Source organism: Anolis carolinensis, chromosome 2 (assembly GCF_035594765.1).
Source record: "Anolis carolinensis isolate JA03-04 chromosome 2, rAnoCar3.1.pri, whole genome shotgun sequence".
In the NCBI taxonomy this organism is placed as follows: Eukaryota; Metazoa; Chordata; class Lepidosauria; order Squamata; family Dactyloidae; genus Anolis; species Anolis carolinensis.
Genome location: NC_085842.1, coordinates 183,747,144 through 183,770,506, shown reverse-complemented (window position 1 = coordinate 183,770,506; position 23,363 = coordinate 183,747,144). Strand labels below are relative to the sequence as shown.

Here is a 23,363-nt window from a genome sequence, read left to right as displayed (position 1 = left end):
TAGAGTCTCACTTATCCAACATAAACGGGCCAGCAGAACGTTGGATAAGCAAATATGTTGGATAATAAGGAGGGATTAAGGAAAAGCCTATTAAACTTCAAATTAGGTTATGATTTTACAAATTAAGCACCAAAACACCATGTTTAACGACAAATTTGACAGAAAAAGTAGTTCAATACGCAGTAATGCTATGTAGTAATTACTGTATTTACGAATTTAGCACCAAAATATCACGATGTATTGAAAACATTGACTACAAAAATGCATTGGATAATCCAGAACGTTGGATAAGCGAGTGTTGGATAAGTGAGACTCAACTGTATTATAAAATTTTCTCTGGAGAAGGCGATGATGCCTATGAAGGCAGCTCCTGTAATTTGCTGCCTTTCAAACTCATCTTCTTTGTGCTGAATCAGGTTCAACACTTGCGATGTGCAGCTTTTGCCTTTCCTGAAGCCAGCTTGCTGTGAAATCATACATGGCTCTATTTTTTCCATAATTCTATGCAAAATAAGTCTCTCCAGAACTTTGTAAAGATGGCACGACAAGGAGATTGGTCTATAGCCTTTTGGGTCATTGTGGTCTTTGCCTGGTTTCAAGATGGCTATGACTCTTGCTTTCCTCCAGATTTTGGGAATCTGACAGGATTCAATGCAGTTGTTCATCAGCTTCAGCAGCCAGCACCTTGCTTTTGTGCCAGGGGAGTGTGCTTACTCCATCAATGTTTAATATTTACACAAATGACCAGCCACTGCCAGAAGAGACAGAGAGTTTCATCTATGCTGATGATCATGCCATCACCGCCAAAACAGGGAGCTTTGAAATGGTTGAACAGAAACTCTCTAAAGGTTTAGGTGATCTTATTGCCTATTACAGGGAAAACCAGCTGATACCTAATCCATCTAAAATGCAGATGTGTGCCTTTCACCTTAAGAATAGACAAGCATCTCGAGCTCTGAGGATTACCTGGGAGAGGAATCTCACTGGAGCACTGCAGCACACCAAAATACCTGGGAGTTACCCTGGACCGTGCTATGATTTACAAAAAGCACTGCTTGACCATCAGGCAAAAAGTGGGTGCTAGAAATATCATCATATGAAAGCTACTGGCACAACCTGGAGATCACAACGAGACACACTGAAGACATCTGCCCTTGCGCTTTGCTACTCTTTTGCTGAATACGTATGCCCAGTGTAAAATACATCTCACCACGTTAAAACAGTGGATGTGGTTCTTAATGAGACATGCCGCATCATCAAAGGATGTCTACGCTCCACACGACTGGAGAAATTCTACTATGCATCCTACTTTTAAGTGTTGGATTTTACAGTGTTTTGTATAGATGTTTGTTTGATGTTGTCTCTGTGAATGCATATGACCATTGGTCGGAGCATTAATAAATTGATTGATTGATTGAAATTCTACTATTTAGCCAGTTGCACCACCTGACATCCGCCCGGAAGTAGCAGCCAGCAAAGAAAGGACCAAGGCATTGACATCTCTGGTCCATCCCGTTTGGATATGAGCCAGCATGCCAACGCCTTAAATCAAGAATAGTTTTCTAAGATCTACAGAGATTCTCGTAGGAACTCAGCAAGCGAGAGTCCAAAAGTGGCAGGCTAAAACCCAGAACCTCAATCAGTGGCTGATGCTAGATGAGAGACTCCCTCCTGGGCACACAGAAGACTGGGTGATTTGGAAGGCGCTGAACAGACTGCGCTCTGGCACCATGAGATGCAGAGCCAACCTTAAGAAATGGGGCCACAAAGTGGAGTCCGCGACTTGCGAGTGTGGAGAAGAGCAAACCACAGATCACCTCTTACGATGCAGCCTGAGCCCTGCCACATGCACCATGGAGCTCTTATAGCAACACCAGAGGCACTCCAAGTGGCCAGCTACTAGTCAAAGGACATCTAGTTGTTTTTGTATTTTAACTTTTCAAAAACATTACAACTTGTACCCTCGGTTCGCTTCTGACACGATAAATAAAATAAGTTTAGGGGGGAGACTTTGCAATCGTCAGCGGGAGAAATCCTAGGCCTCCCTAAAGTACAAACCTCAGAATGCTGCAGGAGGAAGCCTCAGGATTTAAAGTGCTAGGCTCTCTCTTCACCTAACTTTTTTTCGTGTCAGGAGCAACCGGAGTTGCTTCTGGAGTGAGAGAATTGCCCAGGGGACGCCCGGATGTTTTGATGTTTTACCATCCTTGTGGGAGGCTTCTCTCATGTCTCCGCATGGAGCTGGAGCTGAAAGAGGGAGCTCATCCGCGCTCTCCCCGGGTGGGATTCGAACCTGGCAGCCTTCAGGTCAGCAACCCAACCCTCAAGTCACCAGGCTTTTATCTCCTGGGCCATCGGAGGCTCCTTTCACTTAACTGTAATGTAGTCTTTTATTCCTATCTCTATAGTGACAACCAACTCCCCCACCCCCATCCCACAAGAGCCTATTGGCGGCTCTTCCACGAGGAGAAGTTTGTCCCCGCCTCACGCGCTCACTATTAGCCAATCAGCGGCTGTTGCGTGATCCGGGACTTTCTAGTTCCTCCTTTCACGTGACTGGCGCTGCTTTCGCCTGAGAGCGATGGAGGAATATGCCCGGGAACCCTGGTAACCGGACTTCGAGGGCGGGAGGGGTGAAGGGGGGGGGAGGCTTTTCTTGCTGTATCATTGCCATGAAAAGGGGTTGGCCTCGGTTGCTCGCACTGGACAAGGGCCTTTCGACTTTCTCGGGGAGGGAATTGAATCAGAGGCCTTTTTTGCTGCCCTTGGGAGGGAGACCTCTTCCTATATCAGGCATGGGCAAACTTGGCGCCCTCCGGTAGGCTGTTAGGAATTGTGGGAGTTGAAGTCCAAAACACCCGGAGGGCGCCAAGTTTGCCCATGCCTGTTTTAAAGACTCCACTACACTCCAAGGCAGAGAGTTCCACTGCTGAACAGCTCTTACAGTCAGGAAGGTCTTCCTAATGTTCAGGTGGAATCTCCTTTCCTGTCATTTGAACCCATTGCTCCAAATCGGAGTTTCAAGGGCAGAAGAAAACAAACATGCTCCCTCCTCCTTATGACAACATATCACATATTTATACATGGCTATCATGTCTCTGGCGCATTGGGTTAAACCGCTGAGCTGCTGAACTTACTGACCGAGAGGTCGGCGGTTCAAATCCGGGGAGTGGAGTAAAAAGCTGTCAGCTCCAGCTTCTGCCAATCTAGCAGTTAGAAAACATGCAAATGTGAGTAGATCAATAGGTACCACTCCGGCGGGAAGGCCATGCCGCCCACATGACCTTGGAGGTGTCTACAGACAATGCCAGCTCTTTGGCTTAGAAATGGAGATGAGCACCAACCCCCAGAGTCAGACACGACTAAACTTCATGTCAGGGGAAAGCCTTTACCTTTTATCATGTCTCCTTCCAACCTTCTCTTCTGCATGCTAAACATGCCCAGTTCTTTAAGACGCTACTCATATAGATTCATGGTCTCCAGACCTTTGATCATTTTAGTCGCCCTCCTCTGGACACAGTCCAAGTTGTTAATCTCTGTTTTGAACTGTGGTGCCCAGAATTGGACACAATATTCCAGGTGAGGTCTAACCAAAGCATAATATAGGGGCACCATGATTTCCTTCAATCTAGACAAGGCATCGGCAAACTAAGTCCCAGGGACCAGATGCGGCCCCCAGGTCACTTACCTCAGGCCCTCCTCATTTAACCTGTCCTCTTAGCATACAGACACAGCAGCCCACAACAGCTGAGAGCCATCTGGAGCACTCTCAACTACCCGTCCTCCTCCCAGCATAAGGATGGTACAAGCGGCCCATCCTTATGTTGGGAGGACAGTTCAAGAAAGGCACTTGGCAGTTTTAGAGCCTTCCTGAGCACTCCCAGCCTCCGCCTTTCTTGCCGTCCTCCTGGCATAATGCCAAGAGGACATCCCAAGTATTGGGGGAGGAGGATTGGGGCAGTGTGATGCAATAATTAATGACTTGGTTGAAGGTTTAGCGGGCATGCCTATCAAGTTTGCAGATGACACCAAATTAGGAGGGATAGCTTAGTAGATGCAGGGAATGTTGTGGATGTAGCATATCTTGATTTCAGCATGGCCAAAAAGGTCATGGGGACTTTGTTGGAGGCCTTATTGAAATCAAGATATGCTAGAGCCACAGCATTCCCTTCATCCACCAAGCTATCTCTCCTAATTTAGTGTCATTTGCAAACTTGATAGGCATGCCCTCTAAACCAGGGGTCCCCAAACTAAGGCCTGGGGGCCGGATGCGGCCCATCAAAGCCATTTATCTGGCCCCCATGGCACAAGGGCAGAAAGGGGTTAGGCTAAATAACCCAAAGGGTCTCTTCTTCTCTTACAACCATTATTATTATTATTATTATTATTATTATTATTAACATTGAGGCTGGGTGGCCATCTGTCAGGGGTGCTTTGCTTGTGCTTTTGGTGCATAAAGGCAGAAGGGGGTTGGACTAAATAGCCCAAGCGGTCTCTTCCAACCCTCTTTTTTATTATTATTATTATTATTATTATTATTATTATTATTATTATTAACATTGAGGCTGGGTGGCCATCTGTCAGGGGTGCTTTGCTTGTGCTTTTGGTGCATAAAGGCAGAAGGGGATTGGACTAAATGGCCCAACCCTCTTTTTTATTGTTGTTGTTGTTGTTGTTATTATTATTAATTATTATTATTGCTCGATGGCCAACTATAGTCCGGCCCTCCAACGGTCCGAAGGATCGTGAACTGGCCCCCTGTTTAAAAAGTTTGGGGACCCCTGCTCTAAACCTTCAACCAAGTCATTAATTATTGCAATTTGACACTACTTTTAACTGCGTTGTCTCACTGTTGTGAAATCATGGCAGCTGTAGTTTTACAAAGTCTGTAGCCTTCTCTGTTAAAGGGTGCTAGGTGCCTCACAAAAATTATAATTTACAGCATCCCATAACATTGAGTTATAATTCTTCAATAGAGATGCATCTATGGGGGAAAGATTGTGTAAAGATAAAGAAAAATGCAATCCCACTGCTGTGAGAATGTTGTGCCATGCTTTTATTTGAAATGCCTCCAATATATCTAAGAGCAGAGCTTTCCAACCATTTCATGTTGGGGACACACAGTTTTAGACCTGCATTGTTTTGCAAGATAGTAATTCAGTTTTACTAGCGAACCAGAGGTTAAACCTACCCCTTCCAAGAGATACTGAGATATAGATGATTTATAATAATGAAATGTATGGGGATGCAACCTAACTCCTGAAAACCTTTTCTTTCTGTTTTTAAAAAAGATACAGTTTGTTTCACATAGATTCAGAGGTCTCTCATTGCATTTATATGACACAGCAACACATTGCAGCTGACCCAAAAATATGTCACGGTGCACAGTTTGGGAAGTTCTGATTTAGGCCCCTTCAACACAGCCCTTTACCCCAGGATGTGGTCCCAGATTATCTGCTTTGAACTGGATTATATAAATCCCACTGCCAGATAATCTGGGATCAGATCCTGGGATATAGGGGCAGTGTGGAAGGGGTCTTAGAAAGTTGGAGAGACAATTTCACTGATTTTAAGGTTAGGGAGCCTTTTACTAACAAGATGTAGAATTTCATCCCTTCTCTTAAAGGGGTTTCTCTTGGACCCAAAACTGTCTTTGTTATTAACTGCTATCAACATATGGACATATGATGACTCACTTGAATGATAGCCTCCAAGTCACCCCGGCCCCATCTACACTGTCATATAATCTAATTCAAAGGAGATCATCTGAATTTTATATGGCAGTGTAGAAGGGGTCCTACTCAAGTCTTGAGATTCAGAGCAGCCATGGTTTCCTTGATTGGGTCTATCCTCCTAATGTGATCTTCTACTTTGCCTTTCTAGTAATCCATGTCTTCTTGTGGTATAGCCTAAATATGACAGTCGATTAATCACTTTGGCTTCTAGGGAGACTTCAAGCTTGATTTGTTCTAGGACCCATTCATAGGTCTATTTTGACAGTCAGCAGTATCTGTATCACTCTCCTCCACTGTTCAAATGAGTTGATCCTTTTTCCTTCAGATTTTTTTTTCATTTTCATACATAGAAATTAGAAATGATATGGCATAGACAACATTGACTTTGGTATTCATTGATATATCTTTGTACTTCAAGATTGTATCTAGTTCCTTCACAGCTGACTTTCTACGTCCTAGTCTTCTGATTCCTTGACTACAATCTCCAATGTGATTAATGACATACCAAATCTTTGACTATCTCAGAGCCTTGTCTACTTTAAAGTTATTTAATTAATCTATAGTAATTATTGTCCAAGAAAGATTTGTATTTTCACTTTCTTGACTTTCCTCAATAGCTAATCCAAGTCTTTGCTATTTTGTGCTAGTAACACAGTGCTAGGTTCTGGCTGGTTGGAGTAGCTGCTCCCAAGAGGACCTCAGTGTCCTAAAGGGTGGTTTGTGCGAGAAAAGGTGATCCTGGAAGTAACCTGGACCCACCCACCCATGTGGGGCTTTAAAGGTCAAATCCAACACTTTGTACTTTGACCAGGAACTAATTGGCAGCCAGTGGAGTGACTTTATTATGCATGTAATATGCTCACTCCTGGATGTTTCTGTAATCAATCTAGCTGCCTTGTTTTGAACCAAATGAATTTTCTGAACTAGGTAGGAAGGTAGCCTAATGTAAAGCACATTGCAGATGTCCAACCTTTAGGTTACCAGCGCATGCACTACCATCTTTAGGTCGTCCGATGCTAGGAAGGAGCGCAGCTGGCGTATTTATTTTATTATTATTTATTTGCATCACTTTTACCCCGCCTTTCTCTCCGAGGAGACTCAAAGCGGCTTACAGTAAACAGGCAAAAATTCAATGCCTAAAAACAATGTAAAAACAACAATACATATAAAACAATCTACAAAACAACAGTTCATATAAAACAAGTACCATTACAAAATAAAATCACATTATATAAAATTTTAAGAATGTCCAAGATTAAAATCCATTCATCCAGAATCCTCAAGTCTTCGTACAGGTCATGTAAAGTCCATGTTCTTATTCATTAAAAGCTTGTGTGCACAGCCATGTCTTTAAGGCTTTCCTGAAGCCTAGGAGAGTTGGTATCTGCCGTATGTTGCTGGGGAGGGTGTTCCACAGCCGAGGAGCCACCACTGAGAAGGCCCTGTCCCTCATTCCCACCAGCCTTACCTGCGAGGCTGGTGGAACCGAGAGCAGGGCCTCCCCCGATGATCTAAGAGTTCTAGAAGGCTCATAGGGGGAAATACGTTCGGACAGGTAAGATGGGCCAGAACCATTTAGGGCTTTGTAGGTCAAAACCAGCACTTTGAATTGGGCTCGGTAGCATATCGGCAGCCAGTGGAGCTGGCTCAGCATGGTAGTAGTACGCTCCCTGTAAGCCGCTCCTGTTATTAGTCTGGCTGCCGCCCGTTGTACTAGTTGGAGCTTCCGAGCCGTCTTCAAAGGCAGCCCCACGTAGAGCGCGTTGCAGTAGTCCAAACGAGCTGTAACCAGAGCGTGGACCACCGTGGCCAAGTCAGACCTCCCAAGGAACGGGCGCAGCTGGCGCATAAGGCGGAGTTGTGCAAAGGCTCCCCTGGCCACCGCCGAGACCTGGGGCTCCAGGCTCAGCGATGAGTCCAGGAGGACCCCCAGACTGCGAACCCGTGTCTTCAAGGGGAGTGCGACCCCATCCAACACAGGCTGTAACCCTATTCCCTGTTCAGCCCTGCGACTGACCAGGAGGACCTCTGTCTTGTCTGGATTAAGTTTCAATTTGTTCGCCCTCATCCAGTCCGACACAGTGGCCAGACACCGGTTCAGGACCTGAACAGCCTCCTTAGTGACAGGTGGGAAGGAGTGACAGAGCTGGACATCATCTGCGTACAGATGACACCTCACCCCGAAACTCCGGATGATCTCTCCCAGCGGCTTCATGTATATGTTGAACAACATGGGGGACAGTATTGACCCCTGCGGGACCCCACAAGTCAATGGTTGTGGGGCCGAGCAGGTGTCCCCCAATGACACCATCTGGGGACGACACTCCAGGAAGGACCGGAGCCACTGAAGAACAGTGCCCCCGAGACCCATCCCAGCAAGGCGCCCCAGAAGGATACCGTGATCGACGGTATCTTTTTTTTTTTTAAATATATATTTTATTGATATTATCTCATATTTCATGTTGTGAGTGTATTGCACATTTAATACAAACATTCATACCTACACATCATTTATCTCTTATCACATTTCTCAATCATCTTCCCATCTATATTGTCTACTCACATATCTAATATATCATCATTCTATTCATTCTTTTTTCCCCTCCCCTCCCCCTCCCCTCTCCCACCCCACTCCCTTCCCCCCACCCCTACCCCATACCACAATTCCATTAGAAATTTAATTCCAACCATGAGCACAACTTTTCCCATTTCTGTACAATATTTACATTGGCTTCGCCTCTTTTTATCCAATCTGAATATATTGTCCATTTCTCTTTAACTTTCCTCATTTTATCTTCCTTCTTATCCTCAGAGGTTACATTTGCAATAATTTCTGATTGAACCTGGTCAAACAAATAATTATTCCAATTCACCATATTCCACTTTTTTTCATCTCTCCAGCCCCATGCTATTACTGCCTTCCCTGCAAGAATCATAGCTTTGAATAGATCTTGGTGTTTTACATCAATCTTATTGTTCCCTAATATCCCCATCAACATTAATTCCATGTTTACTTGGAGTGATATTCTGAATAATTCTTCTATTTTCCCTGTTATTTTTTCCCAAAATGTTTTTACCCTTGGACATTCCCACCACATGTGGGCATACCATCCCTTGCTTACTCCACAATGCCAACATGTTGAATTTTTGTCCCTGATCATATTTGCTAATTGTGCTGGGGTGCGGTACCATTTCCATATGAATTTCCTTTCCATTTCTTTGTACTTCTCGATTTTAATTTTTGTGGCCTCTCTTTTTAAGTTCTCTATTGTTTGTCTTGTAAGTACCCCCTCTTTTTGCCATCGTTCTTGTAATGTTCTTATGATATATTCCTCATCTTTGGTCATCGCTTTATATATTACTCCCACCAGCCCTTTCTCTGAAGTCTGTGCTTTCTTAATTATGTGTTCCATCATACTCTCCTTAACTATACATTCTCCATATTTCCCTTGTTTCAGTTTATTATATAGTCCCAATATCTTAATCCAATTTTTATCTCCCATCTTATCTATTATTCTGTTTATGGGGATAAGATGGCCGTTCATATCGTATAAATCTTTAATCCTATAGTATCCTTTGGCCCTCATTTCTCTCCACCAGCCGGAATCAAACTCCTTCTCGTAAAGGCTTTCAATTGGGGTCCATTTTGATATTCCTGGCATCCATTTGAATTTCCATTTTTTCCAAATTTTTAATGACAATTTTCTGGGGCCTCTTGTTCTTTTAATACTTGTTTCCAAGTTCCTTGTAAAAATTCCAAAACTTGCCTCTCTCTTATTAACTCCTTCCTCTACCTTAAACCATTTATCTCTTTTCTCTCTCATATTTTCGAATAATGGTTTTATTTGGAACGCTTCATAATATAGTTCTAAATTTGGGATGCCCCACCCCAGATCTTCCTGGTGTGTAAAGTATATTTTATTTGGTAGTCTTGATTTCTTTTCTCCTAAGATCCATTTCTTGATAGTCCTATTCCAAATATTTAATTGTCCTTGTTTAATTTCCAATGGAAGAACTTGGAATAAGTATAATAATTTAGGTATCAGAAACATTTTAGTTGCTTTTATTTTCCCTAAGGTGCTCAGATTTTTGTTTTTCCAATTTTCCATATTGTTAGAAATTTTCTTCCATGCCTGTTTATAATTAATCTCCACCATCTTTCCCATATTCTTATGTATAATCACTCCCAAATATTTTATTTTCTTCTTACCCATACCCATTTCTGTTATATTATCTATTTCTCTTTTTTCTTTTTTGTTTACATCAAAATACATAATTTCTGATTTCTTTATGTTTACCCCCAATCCTGTATTTTTTTCAAAATCTGTTAATATAATTTTTAATTCTCTAATTCCTATTAAAGGATGGGATAATATTATCATAATGTCATCAGCATAAGTATTCAGCCTAATTTCCCCGCCATCAAATTTAAAGCCTTCTATCCTTACGCTGTTCCTTATTCTGTCTGCCAAGATCTCAATACCCATTATAAATAGATGTGGCGATAGCGGGCAGCCTTGCCTGACTCCTCTTTGAATGGGGAACACATCTGACAAGCCCTCATTGATTCTAACCACCGCCTCACTTTCCCTATATAGTTCTCTGATTGCATTTATAAATGCATTTCCTATTCCAAATTTAATCATTGTCTCCCATAGAAATTCATGATTTATTGTATCAAATGCTTTGTATATGTCCAATTTTAAAAATGCTAATTTCTTTCCTTGTCTATGCTCCATTATGTTTATTATATTTCTGATTGGGTGTCCAATTTGCCTCCCTTTCACAAATCCATATTGATCCTCTTTTATCACTTTAGGTAATACTTTTTCCAATCTATTTGCTAAAATTTTTGCGAATATTTTATAGTCTTGGTTTAATAAACTAATTGGTCTATATGAGCCCGTATCTTTTGGGTCTCTCTGTGGTTTCAATATGACTCTTATTTCTGCTTTCCTCCAAGTATTAGGGGCCTTTTCTCCCCTCATTATGTTGTTAAATAATCTTTGCATTTCTGGGCCTAATATTTCTATAAATTCCTTATAAAATTCGGCTGTGAAACCGTCCAGTCCTGGGGATTTAGAATTTTTCAATTTCTTAACCACTTCCTTTATTTCCTGTTCTGTGATTTCCGAATTTAATCTTTGTGTTTCCTCCTCTCCTAACCTTATATTTAAATTTTCCTCCATATGACCTTTATTATCTTCCTTATATAATCCTTGATAAAATGAGGCAAATGCTTCTCTTATTTTAGCAGAGTTACGAGTAATTTTGTTCTCCTGAGTCTTAATAGCCTTAATCTTCTGTTTTTCCTTTCTGTTTTTCAGATATTTTGCCAATCTCTTCATAGAATTAATATTAGATCTATGAATTTCATTTTTAACTAAGTTTTGTCTTTTCCAAATTGAAAAAAAGTCCAATTCATCTAGTTCCTTTCTTAGCATTTCAATCTGGCTCTGTGTTTGAGCCTTAAACTTAATCTGTTGTTGTCCTTGGAGGTTTTTTATCTTCTGAATTTTGTTTTGTCTATCTGCATACCATTTCTTTTTTATTAATCTCTCTTTGAGGATGCAATGTCCTCTGATCACAGCTTTTGCTGCATCCCATATTATGCTTTCTGAGGAAGAACCCCTATTTTCTTGAAAATAATACCCAATTTGCTTGATCATATACTCTCTATCTTCCTTTCTCCCTGTAATTATATTATTATATTTCCATATCTTATTTCTATGTTCTATATTAAACTCTAATTCCATTATTATTGGAGCATGATCTGAGAGCCAAATTCCTTGTGTGTATATATTTCTTATTTCCATCTCATTAGATTCTCTGACCATTATATAATCTATGCGAGTATATTTTTTATACCTATTGGAATAGAATGTAGGATTAGCTTTCTTGTTGGCTATCTCAAATGCGTCTTTTAGTCCCCAGTTTCCTAATTTGTATAAGTTCTGTTGGCTTATATCTAAATTGAAATCCCCTGTTAGAATAATTTCTCCCTCATAGAAATTCTGAAGTTTCTTCAGGATTTTTCTCAAAAAATGTTGCTGACCTTTATTGGGGGAGTATATATTAGCTATGGTAAATTTTTTATTGTCTATTTTAAATTTCAGCATTACATATCTTCCATCTGTATCTATCAGTTGATCCAATATCTCAAAATTAATATTGTTATTCATAAGAATTGCTGTTCCTCTAGCTCTTTTAGTACCTCTAGCTTCAATAACTGTTTGCCAAGTACTAGAATTCAATAATGGGCATTGATCCCGTTTATCTTTGTGCGATTCTTGCAAACAAATTATGCTAGCTCCTTCTGCCTTAGCTAATTTAATTAATCTATACTTTTTTAGATTTGACGACAAGCCATTCACATTCAAAGATATTAACTTGATAATCATACCCATCACCTTTTACAACGAATTTATTTGTATGCTCATGTGGATTATACTTTATTATGTCTATGTGGTTCCCTCCCCTCCTAGAAAGCGACCTTGTTTTAGGGAGGAATTTCCCTCCCTGTCCCTTCCCATACATTTGACTTGCTGCGTTCCTCTTTCCCCCCTCCCCTCCTTGTTGTGATCGACGGTATCGAAGGCCGCTGAGAGGTCCAGCAGAACCAGCAGGGACACACTCCCCCTGTCCAGTTCCTGGCGTAGATCATCGACTAAGGCGACCAAGGCTGTCTTGGTACCATGCCCCGGCCTGAAGCCAGACTGTGCCGGATCCAGAAAATCAGTATCTACCAAGAATGCCTGGAGTTGTGCAGCCACCACACGTTCCATGACCTTGCCCAAAAAGGGGAGATTGGAAATAGGCCGATAGTTCTCCAATTGAGTGGGGTCCAGTGATGGCTTCTTCAACAGCGGTTTGATCACAGCCAATTTCAGGCTCGCTGGAAATATGCCTTCCCGAAGGGAGGCATTCACCACCACCTTCACCCACTCGGCCAATCCCCCTCTGGCTTCTCTCACCAGCCAGGATGGGCAGGGATCTAGGATGCATGTGGTAGCCCTCACCTCTCCAAGCACCTTGTCCACGTCCTCGGGCTGAACCAATTGAAACGAATCCATCAAAATAGGACAAGCAGGTGCACTTGTTACATCCTCGGAGACTGCCATTAATATGGTGTCAAATCCAGAGCGGATCAAAGCGACTTTGTCCGCAAAGAACTGAGCAAATGCTTCACAGCGTACTGCCGAGTTGTCAGGGATCCCGTCTTGAGGGACGGGATATAACAAACCTCTGACAACTCGGAACAGCTCCGCCGGACGGTTCTGTGCGGACACAATATTAGCTGCAAAGAAAGAGTTTTTTGCAGCGTCTATTGCCGCGGCATAAGCCTTAAGATAAGAGCCCAGCCGTGTTCGGTTTGACTCGTTTGGTTTTGAACGCCACACGCGCTCTAGTCCCCTCTTCTTTCGCTTCATCGCTGCCAACTCCTCAGTAAACCAAGGAAATGGTTTAGCTCGGGTACTCGAGAGGGGACGTTCTGGAGCGATTATGTCTATTGCCCTAGTCATCTCCCGATTCCAGAGAGCGACAAGGGCATCAACAGAATCACCAGCCGAGGTGGCGGGAAACTCCCCAAGAGCCATCAGGAAACCGTCCGGATCCATGAGCCTCCTGGGGCGGACCATTTTAATGGGTCCTCCACCCCTGCGGAGGTTAGGGGGCGCAGCAAGTCTAAACCTGATCAGGTGATGGTCGGTCCATGGCAACAGAGCGATGGTAAGCTCCTTCACACTTCCATTTTCCTCCAATCCCTGACAGAAAACCAAGTCAAGCGTGTGCCCAGCTCTGTGGGTGGGACCAGATACTCGTTGGGACAGCCCCATGGTTGCCATGGAGGCCATGAAGTCCTGAGCCACGCCTGAAAGGTTGGTCTCGGCATGCACATTGAAGTCCCCCAGCACAATGAGCTGTTGAGACTCCAATGCCAGGCCAGAGACCACCCCCGCTAGCTCAGGCAGGGAGACTGTAGTGCAGCGGGGTGGTCGGTACACTAGCAGAATCCCCAGTCTGTCCCGGTCACCTACCCTCAGGTGGACACATTCGAACAAGGTTGACTGTGGGATGGGGCACCTGGTATGGGGGATGGACTCCTTATAGATTACTGCGACACCACCTCCCCTCCCTCCAGATCTTGGTTGGTGCTGCACGGTGTAACCTGGTGGACAAAGCTGGGTGAGGTTGACACCCCCAGCCTCATCCAGCCAGATCTCCGTTATGCACGCCAGGTCTGCCTGTTCATCCAGGATAAGATCCTGGATGATAGCAGTTTTTCCATTGACAGACCTGGCGTTCAACAGCACCACCTTTAACCTGGAGAGACCGCCAGCCTGGGCACCCAAGTTTACCATATCAGGAGGCCGTTTTAAATCTATAAGAACTCTTTTTTTTGCCCTAGGCCGAATTAATTTATGCCTCCCTTTCCCGTATCTCCCCCTCCCCTGAATTACTTCTATGGGGACTCCTCGGCTGTTAGATGGCCACCCTCTCGCCACATGGTCCATCATTATGTTAATATCAGCTTTTAAATCAGGGCACAGATCTAGTATTTGCTGCGTCGTACCTCTCCCTCCTTTCAGGTTAATTAAAATTCTCTCCTTCCCCTTCTCCTTCACCTTGGGGGCAGCGCAGGTATTATATGCCAGAAGGCTTTGTAACTTTCTCCCTTCTAGTCTCCCAAATGTTAAAGTGCTATGTGCTAAGGTGGCGGGAGCTAAATTAAAATCATTGGGGTAACAGAGGCTCAACTGGAGGTTAAGAAGTATCAAGCTTACTGTTAAAACGATCGCAGCCTCTAGTACAGTGCCCGCATGCATCACTATAATCTGTACTTTGTACTATTTGTGTTGTTTTTAAGGTCACTTCTTGCACCAATTATCCACCGAGCCTTCCCGCCCCCTAAACGACCCCTCCCTGTTCCCCACTATTACCCTAATTGTGCACTAACCCAACAGCTGATGTTAATTATAATAGCAACTATACAGTTTATCTCTAAAGTGCATTAGTGCTTATTATTCCGAACAATAGATGCTGTAGTGTTCTTTACTCAATCCGGGAATAGTTCATCGAGCCAGTTCTAATTAATAGGGGGTTTGTGATATAATATAAGAGGTAGCACGTTAAAGTTCGGTTCCATAAAGTGCAACAGTCAGATCTTGTCTATTAAGTGCTTAGTAGAGATGGCTATGTTCTTGAGGTCCAGTGTTCTTAAGCTAGTGGGACGCTTTGGTCAAAGTGCATAGCAGATAATTCATACGGCCTGCCAATACCGACGCCACCAGAGCCTCCAGGTGCACGTAACTTCTGGGCGTCTCGGAACCACTGGCCACAGCGTCCTTATCAGACCTAGGCGGCACAAGATTTAACGGTTGCTGCCCAGTCTCTCCCAGAGCACCCAGGAACAATAGCAACACGTTACAAGCACCTCTGACCTTAACCCGGTGATTCAGTGTGAGGAAAGGCTGAATGAGAATTAAAGCACCAACAGCAGGCAGGGAGATGCAGCAATGCTCCTCTCAGCTTTATATACCTGGCAGAGGCGAGGTCTTAAAACACCAACAGCAGGCAGGCAGATGCAGCAATGCTCCTCTCAGCTTTATATACCTGGCAGAGGCGAGGCCTTAAAGCACCAACAGCAGGCAGAGAGATGCAGCAATGCTCCTCTCAGCTGTATGTACCTGGCAGAGGTGAGGCCTTAAAGCACCAACAGCAGGCAGAGAGATGCAGCAATGTTCCTCTCAGCTGTATATACCTGGCAGAGGTGAGGTCTTAAAGCACCAACAGCAGGCAGGGAGATGCAGCAATGCTCCTCTCAGCTTTATATACCTGGCAGAGGCGAGGTCTTAAAACACCAACAGCAGGCAGGGAGATGCAGCAATGCTCCTCTCAGCTTTATATACCTGGCAGAGGCGAGGCCTTAAAGCACCAACAGCAGCGTATCAGCCAAAGTAACAGCGTATCAGCCAAAGTTTAGACTGTGTCATAGGTGATTACATACCTTGCTTCAGATTTTGTGAGTCACTTGTAACACTTGTGGTACCTATAATAATGTATGTACATTACAAGCCCCTTATCCACAGATTTGATACCCACTTACCCATATTCTAAAGCAATGATTCACAGCCTTTGATCCACCAGGTGTTTTGGACTTCAATTTCCAGAAATCCCAGCCATCTTACCAGCTGTTAGAAGAACCAAAGGTTGAGAACCACTGCTGTAAAGATATTGCCATTTCACTCCTGTGGAAGTTACTGTGTTTCTCTCTAGGTCCTCTAATATAATTCTGGAATATGTCTTCGGCCTAAATATTATCAAAATATAAGGTTCTCTATTATCCACAGTCTTGAAGCATATCCCCGCAAATATGGAAGTCCTATTATGTAGCATAAACTCAACACATAATTTCTTAAATACTTCCTTTTGTCCTCTTTGATGGTGCCACGAAAATGTATTTAAGCATTACGAAAAGATAGATGAGATCTGTTTCAAAAGTGGCCATAGCCTTTCAACAAACTTAAATAAAGCTATAGTAATTATGCACAAGATTAGTCAGCAAGTCTCAGATTGTTGAAGTACACTGAAGTACTTTACCTATCTTTTAATTGATTATGTCTACCTTGCAACCCTGATTATTGTATTGGACTCCTTCATGTTGATTGGTACTGTAACTGTGTTCATTTTAGATTGAACTGTTTTTACTGCTGTTTTATGATATTGTTTTTATTATGTTTATTTGTTCATGCTGTTGTATGTTGTTTTGACAACTGACTGTTTAGTACATGCTGGAAACCGCCCTGAGTCAATGGTTTTCTCGATATGCTAGTGACAGGTCAAGTTTCAAATTTCCCCTTAATCGTGGAAACCCACCAAGTAACCTCACATCCTGTTATTCAGTATCAAAAAGTGCTGTATAAATACTGCATGTTAACCAATTGCACCACTGAAAAATTAATAAATATATAATTTTTAAAATGAAAAAGTGGCAGTAATTTTTACCTTAAATACTATTTCCATGTACTGTATTGCCATATTGTGACTGGGGAACCTCATTTATTTTTAAAATTCTTAAATCCCTGGGTGATAAAAAATTTGAGAATATTTGTGAAAATAACCATGCTGAGGATTTCACTGTATCTGGGGAAAACATCCAAACCAATAAAAAATCTGGCTGGAGGGATGTCGTATCTCTACATTAATGACTGTGCCGTCGCACCTGGGGCTGTACTCTTAGTGAAAGAGGCATGGACGTGACATCTTTCCCCAGGGGATTGCTTCTTGCCCTCCTTTAGGGAAACTGGAACTCCCAAGGACCAAAACACTGTAGATAACTCAAAAACTGGGTTTATTGTTCACAAAGGGGGTAAAAGAAAATAAACATTACAGTCTTTGATTGTTTAAGTCCGTGGAGCCTTCTAGATCCCTCTTTCTCTGGCTGTGAATGCCGGAGCAAACTCAGCCTCAGTCCAATGACCTATATCTGAAGACAAGAGTCTTCCTCTGTTGCCAAAGGACTGATGTGAAGGCACTTGAGACTCCTCAACGTTGTTCAGGTTGGCCCTGAACATGAAGTGTGAGTCCCAACGGTAAGAACCTCAGAATTGGTGCTGAGAGGTAATTTTTGAAGGGCTTTTAGTGCCAAGTCTCTCTCTCATGTCCATCCGATAGAGAGCTTGCTGGTGGAATGAAAAGAGGAAACACTGTCTTACTCGGGGAAGAGGTGGAGCCAAACAGTTTTGCTGAGTGAGCAATATAACAGGTACAAACAACATTGATTGACAGATATAAATAACCAATCCAACTACATTTACAGGGTAAGGGCAAAATCAGGCATGATACAACAATTCAGATCTTGAAACTTATAGTTTGACATATAGATGGTGCCACTCGCGCCGTCACAATGACATTGATTGCTATCAAGTCTCCAAGGTCACTATCAAGTTGTTCCACCACACTAATCCCCAGAGTGATGGTTCAGCAGCCTGAGCTAACTCTCCTTCTCATTCCTTCCGGCAGCCCATGGCGGATTGTGGATGATTGTGGTGGCGCCTTCACCATGGGCATGATTGGTGGGGGTGTCTTCCAGGCTGTGAAAGGCTTCCGCAATGCTCCAGTGGTGAGTTCCAAGTTCTAATCTCTTTTTTTTTAATCACCCCAAATAGTAAATCAGGCACTCTTGAAAATTGCCTAGTTCTGTCTTAGAGATGCCTCTATTCTCTCACTTTCATTTCTGCAGCATGGAGATGGTAATTTCATATTTCAGATTTCAGATTTTTTTTAAAAAATTCCTGAATATACACTATAATGTATATGCTCTGGTTGGCATTTTCTTTGCAACTCTTTCTTTTCTTCCTTCCTCTTCCTTATAAACCATCTCTCTCTCTTGTCTTTTCTGTCTTTCTTCCCTTGCTTTCGCTCATATACCTCCCCTTCCTTCCTTCCTTCCTTCCTTGTTTCCTTGTTTCCCCCTTTTTTTGTTTTTCCCCTTCCTTTTTTTGTCTCCTTATTGTATTATTTTGTATTTTTTCATGTGTAACCCATTGTTTTACAACAAGCATTTCCCAGGTAGTTGAGAGAGAAATGCAGTAAACAAATGAAGAAGCAAAATGTCTTGGACTGGTTAGGTGGTGAAGTGTTATTATATTGAAACAGTTTCAAATTGGGTTTTTGATGTTTTAGTGTTTCTTCAAGTCATTTTCGAGTTAAGATCACCCTAGGATTGATTAAAGTTGGTCTTCTGTCTGTACCTTTCCTTGAAATCTTTGTTTTCAGGTGGGATATAAATATATTTATAAAGAATAATAACATTAAATTATCTTCAACACCAAAAATATTGCAAAAATGGAGACTCTTTCTGTGGTAATTGTTTATCAACTTACCACATTTCACTTCTGAGAACACTGAGAATAAAACTAATTGGTAGCAAGAAGCACAGCAGGGGAGAGCTGGTTTAAATGGAAAGCAGTTGCCCTGTACAGCTGTCATAAAGATCAGCAAATGGCTGAAAATGAACAGTTAACTGGTAATACTGGTTTGTGGCTCCATGTTAATACTGGGATTGGGAAGGTCAATGTGCATCATAAGACTTGGAGAAACTGTTATTTTAATCATAAGAATATTTATTTCTTCCCCATCTCTCCATGCAGATCAAGGCAGGGAATAGCAACAAATAATATAACAAGCGTAGCATCAGTTAAAACAGTATATAAAACCAATACATATTAAAATTAATCAAAAACACCTAAAAACTACAATTTAAAAATAATTTGGATAGGCCCGTCTGGAAAGTGTTCTTTACTGCTGATTTAAACTAACATTTCAGCTGGAGCTTCTGGCAGATCGTTCCAAAGTTGGGGTGTCCAAAGATAATACCATATAGTTCAATGTCCTTCCAGATCCTCTGGGAAATGCCTACTTCAGCCTAATTTTGGCTGACTGAAGTAGACATCTCCCATAGTTCTCTTGCTTCCTCACTGGTGTATCCTTTATTCAGTCTTCTATTTCCTAAAGTAGAATTCTTCCGCACTTGTTTGAAATCCCCTCTCCCACTCTTTTGAGTTTATTAAGTCCTCTGTATAAACCAAGGAGGCCCGTGCCTAAAGTAGATGTTGTTTCTCTTCATTTCTAGGGGGTCAGGCATCGATTCAGAGGCAGTATTAATGCTATCAGGGTCAGAGCACCACAGATTGGAGGTAAGGATTAGCCCTAGCCCCTTGGACAGTGTACGTGTGTGATGTGAGCTGTGCGACTCTACAGATGGGGCAGAAAGGTTGTAAGTTGATTGAGTGTGGGAATTCACAGTGTCTTTTATGGAAAAACCAAGAACCTAGCTAATGAGTTGGATCAAGACTGAGGAGATTTGGGGTAAAATCTACATTTAACTGACAGGCTCAGCATATGATAGTGGATGAAGCTCTGTCTCGTTCCCTTCCATATCTGGACTTGTCCTTTCTATCTGGCTTACTGTGAGGATAAAATGAGAGGTAACCGTTTTATTTATGTTTTTGGGAGGAGAGGTGGAATATAAACGTCATTTACTTGAAATACATAAAGAAGTCACTGAAAAAAGGAAAGGGGAATTAAGGAGAAAGGCAGGTGTCAAATAGAGTGCTGGTTTCAATTCATTCTTATTTAGTTATGTTTATAGCCTACTCCCATCTTGTTAGTGCCTGCTTAGCCTCACTGGATACAGTGACATGAGTGTCAAAGAAAGTGTGAATTGCAGCCTTAAAGTGAATGGCCCCAATAAATAAAAATGCACACTTAGCTCTCAGGCTCACCATATAACAGTTGATTATTTGTTGAAGTAGATGATAGTGAAAAGTCTGGAGCTCCCGGTGGCGCAATGGGTTAAACCCTTGTGCCAGCGGGACTGCTGAAAAGTCAACCTTTTGAGTTTTAAGTTTATGTTAAATATGTTGTTGTTGTTCGGGCTTGTCCCTGTTGTGAGCCGCCCCGAGTCCCTTCGGGGAGATGGGGCGGGATATAAAAAATAAAGTTTATGAACCTCGTTGCCATTTTGGTTGGGTTTCTGAATGCCAGAGTTACACTTTGGAAATGCTTGTTTCGTCAATGAGGGGTAGGAGTGGCGGGTGGGCAGGAGAAGAGGCTTTTCTCCAGGCTCTTTGCTGTTGGAACATGCTACCATATATGGATGTTGGAGATTGGAAACTCTTTAGCCTGTTTGCTTCTGTTTACATGAAACTTCAAGAACTTGCATAGAACTTGAGTTCATGAGGCAGATTTCTTTATAAGTAAATATAAAGAATTGTTCCAACTCACTGTTTCTAAGTTTAGTTTGAGAATCCATTATTCAGCAGGATAAAACATCTTTGTGTTCTGCACTGCCTGTTATCCCCGGGAACTCAGACTGAATTCTCTTCCCTTTAAGTCCCTTGTGTGCCAGTGATTTTTTTTTCCCACCAGTGCCACCTCATTCTTTGCCAATGGATTTCAAGCTTCTGGCTGGTCTCAGTACAGTTCAGCATTTGTGTTCAACAAACTTATAACAGAAAGCAAACATTTTTCTTTGGTTCAGAATATTGATCTCTTTGAGGAGTGGCTCTGGATCCAAATCTTCCCCTTCTTCCTCATAATAGGCAGCTTTGCTGTATGGGGTGGGCTCTTTTCCACCATTGACTGCGGCCTGGTGAAGATGCGGGGCAAGGAGGATCCTTGGAACTCCATCACCAGCGGAGCACTCACTGGGGCTGTGTTAGCATCTCGGAGTAAGTGAATGTCCTGGAAATGTAGCCCTAAGTCCTTTCCCTTCATTGTTAGTGACCTGACTCTCAACCAGGGTTTTGTAACAAGTTATGCTTTTTCTCAGGTGGGCCCCTGGCCATGGTTGGATCAGCCATGATGGGAGGCATCTTGCTTGCTCTGATAGAAGGCGTTGGGATTTTGCTGACGAGGTACACAGCCCAGCAGTTCCAGAATCGTAAGTCCTAATGTTGGAAAAATGAGGCAAAGAACAGGGAACCTCAGATCCTCCTAACAGATTGTATTTAGAGGACTTCTTTGCTGGGTGCAGATATCCTCACATGCCATTTCCTGTTGTCTGTATCCCAAAATAATGATTCTATGCGGATTAGAATCATTAAAATGCTAGAGGCAGAGTTCAAGGATTACCTAGCCCAACCTGTGTCAAAATAAGAACCCTCAAGCAATGCTTCCCTGATCTTCAGCCCCTTTTAAACTTTTTAAATGCTGGGCTGTGGCGCAGGCTGTTGAGCAACCAGCTGCAACAAATCACTCTGACCAAGAGGTCATGAGTTCGAGGCCAACTCGGAGCCCCGTGTTTGTCTTGTCTTTGTTCTATGTTAAGGGATTGAATGTTTGCCTTATATGTGTAATGTGATCCGCCCTGAGTCCCCTTCGGGGTGAGAAGGGTGGAATATAAATACTGTAAATAAATAAATAAATAAATAAATAAAATTAAAATGGTAACGATTAGATGAATTTGTCATAGAGGGAGTGGCTGAGAAATCAGGAGGATTCTGCTGTGCGGCAGTGCTCAGCCTTTCTGCCTTGTTTCATGAAAGGCTATTGCCAGGATTCTATTGCATTTGCAGGTGGGGCTTTGTTCTCAGTAGCTTGCATTGAGTTTTGTAGAGTAAAATGGCATTGAATGTTTGCCATGTATATGTGGAATGTGATCTGACCTGAGTCCCCTTTAAGGTGAGAAGGGTGGAATATAAATACTGTAAATAAATAAATAAATAAATAAATATAGAAGAGAAATTCTGGATCTCATCTGGGAAAAACAAATTTCATCCCAGTTAACTGATGCGGTCAAGGGCAGAAACTTATCCCTCTATATCCTGTCATTCAATATTTTGTAAGGGAAAAGTCACAATTTCCTCATATGAACAGAGAGGAATAGGAAAAACTCCCAGAAGTGAGTGCTTTCTCATCTCCCCTGCCCCATTATGCAGTGCATGCACATTCCTCATCCAAGCCTCTTCTCAAAATGACTGGTACATTGGTAGTGAGATTATATTAAAACCGCACTACCTTCTCACAGTGTCTGGCACCTTTCCCCCTTTCCTTTTAGAGGTGTAAATTTCAACCTGTTTTTGTAGCAAGAAAATTCAAAAGTTGGGCTTTCTCATGTCTTTGCTATTGAGTCATCCATATCTAAATCCTCGCCACTTTCTTCCCAATCGCAATTTAGAAATCTCCTGTCACATTCTGGTCCCGAATGCCTTGAGCTGCCTGACCCCTTAAGGAATTAGCCCTGTCTTTTGCTTATCACTCACCAGTCTTTCACCTTCACATTTCAGCCAACCCCTTTGGAGAAGATCCCAGCCAGCTGCCTCCGAAGGATGGCTCACCGCCAACAGGATATCCAGGCTATGGACACTATCAGTGAAGCTGTTGTAAATCGAGGATCTTTCTGAAATTTTCAGGGACTGAGCAGGAATTTCCCCTTGAAACTCCTTGAGACTTTCACCCAGCAGCAGAAACAAACAAACAAAGCCCGCAATGGATTTGCTTCCTAGAATTTTCCTTAGGAGAGAAGAAGCAGGGGGAAGGATTAGAGGATTTGTGAAATATCTACCTCTCTGGAGGCAGGGAACATCTTGGGTCAGTGAAGTGATGCACCTCATGATCAGTTCTATGCAAGAACTTACCCAGCAACAATTCCCAAATAATTTCTCATTCTGTAAGTCCCAGAATATGGTAATGGTTCATTGACTGTAACAAAGAACTTTTAAAGGGCTACCTTGTGTGTGTAGGCATGTTTGTGCTTCTTTTTTCTCAGTACATTGGAGAGTCCTTCCCTTGCAGATTTTCAAAAATCTTTAGGAAGAACAGTCTGTGCCTTTCTTTTCCAGGTCTTGTAGGTAAGTAGGGGCATTAATTAGTGCTCCAAGCATATATCTCTGGTGAACCTGCAGTTCAGAGATGTCCTTATCCATGATTTCTGAGGTAACAAAGCCAAATGTAGCACTTCTGCCATATTGTGAAACTTTTGTATCGGATGATCAATAATCTTCCTCCCCCTTGATTCTGCAAAAATGAGGTTGCCAAAATGTTTGGCAGACCCCAACAAGAACATTGCTGATAGGTTGTCCTCCATTTAGAGTAAATATATCTTGCGGCCAAGATTTATTC

General features: G+C 42.5%; 1 protein-coding gene across 1 annotated transcript; it reads left to right on the top strand.

Moving 5' to 3' along the window:
* The first annotated feature begins 2,496 nt into the window (after positions 1-2,496).
* timm17b (translocase of inner mitochondrial membrane 17B) lies at positions 2,497-22,983 on the top strand. Its single transcript, XM_062971276.1, has 6 exons — positions 2,497-2,607; positions 17,760-17,859; positions 19,372-19,435; positions 20,843-20,971; positions 21,073-21,183; positions 22,529-22,983. The coding sequence occupies exons 1-6, from the start codon at positions 2,582-2,584 to the stop codon at positions 22,615-22,617; spliced, it is 519 nt and encodes a 172-aa protein (XP_062827346.1). The 5' UTR covers positions 2,497-2,581; the 3' UTR covers positions 22,618-22,983.
* Positions 22,984-23,363: the final 380 nt, after the last annotated feature.

Coding starts and splice junctions, on each gene's coding strand:
- timm17b (XM_062971276.1), top strand. CDS start 2,582: ATGGAGGAATATGCCCGGGAACCCTG. Junction 17,860..19,371: donor GCTTCCGCAATGCTCCAGTG/GTGAGTTCCAAG, acceptor CTTCATTTCTAG/GGGGTCAGGCATCGATTCAG. Junction 20,972..21,072: donor GGCTGTGTTAGCATCTCGGA/GTAAGTGAATGT, acceptor GCTTTTTCTCAG/GTGGGCCCCTGGCCATGGTT.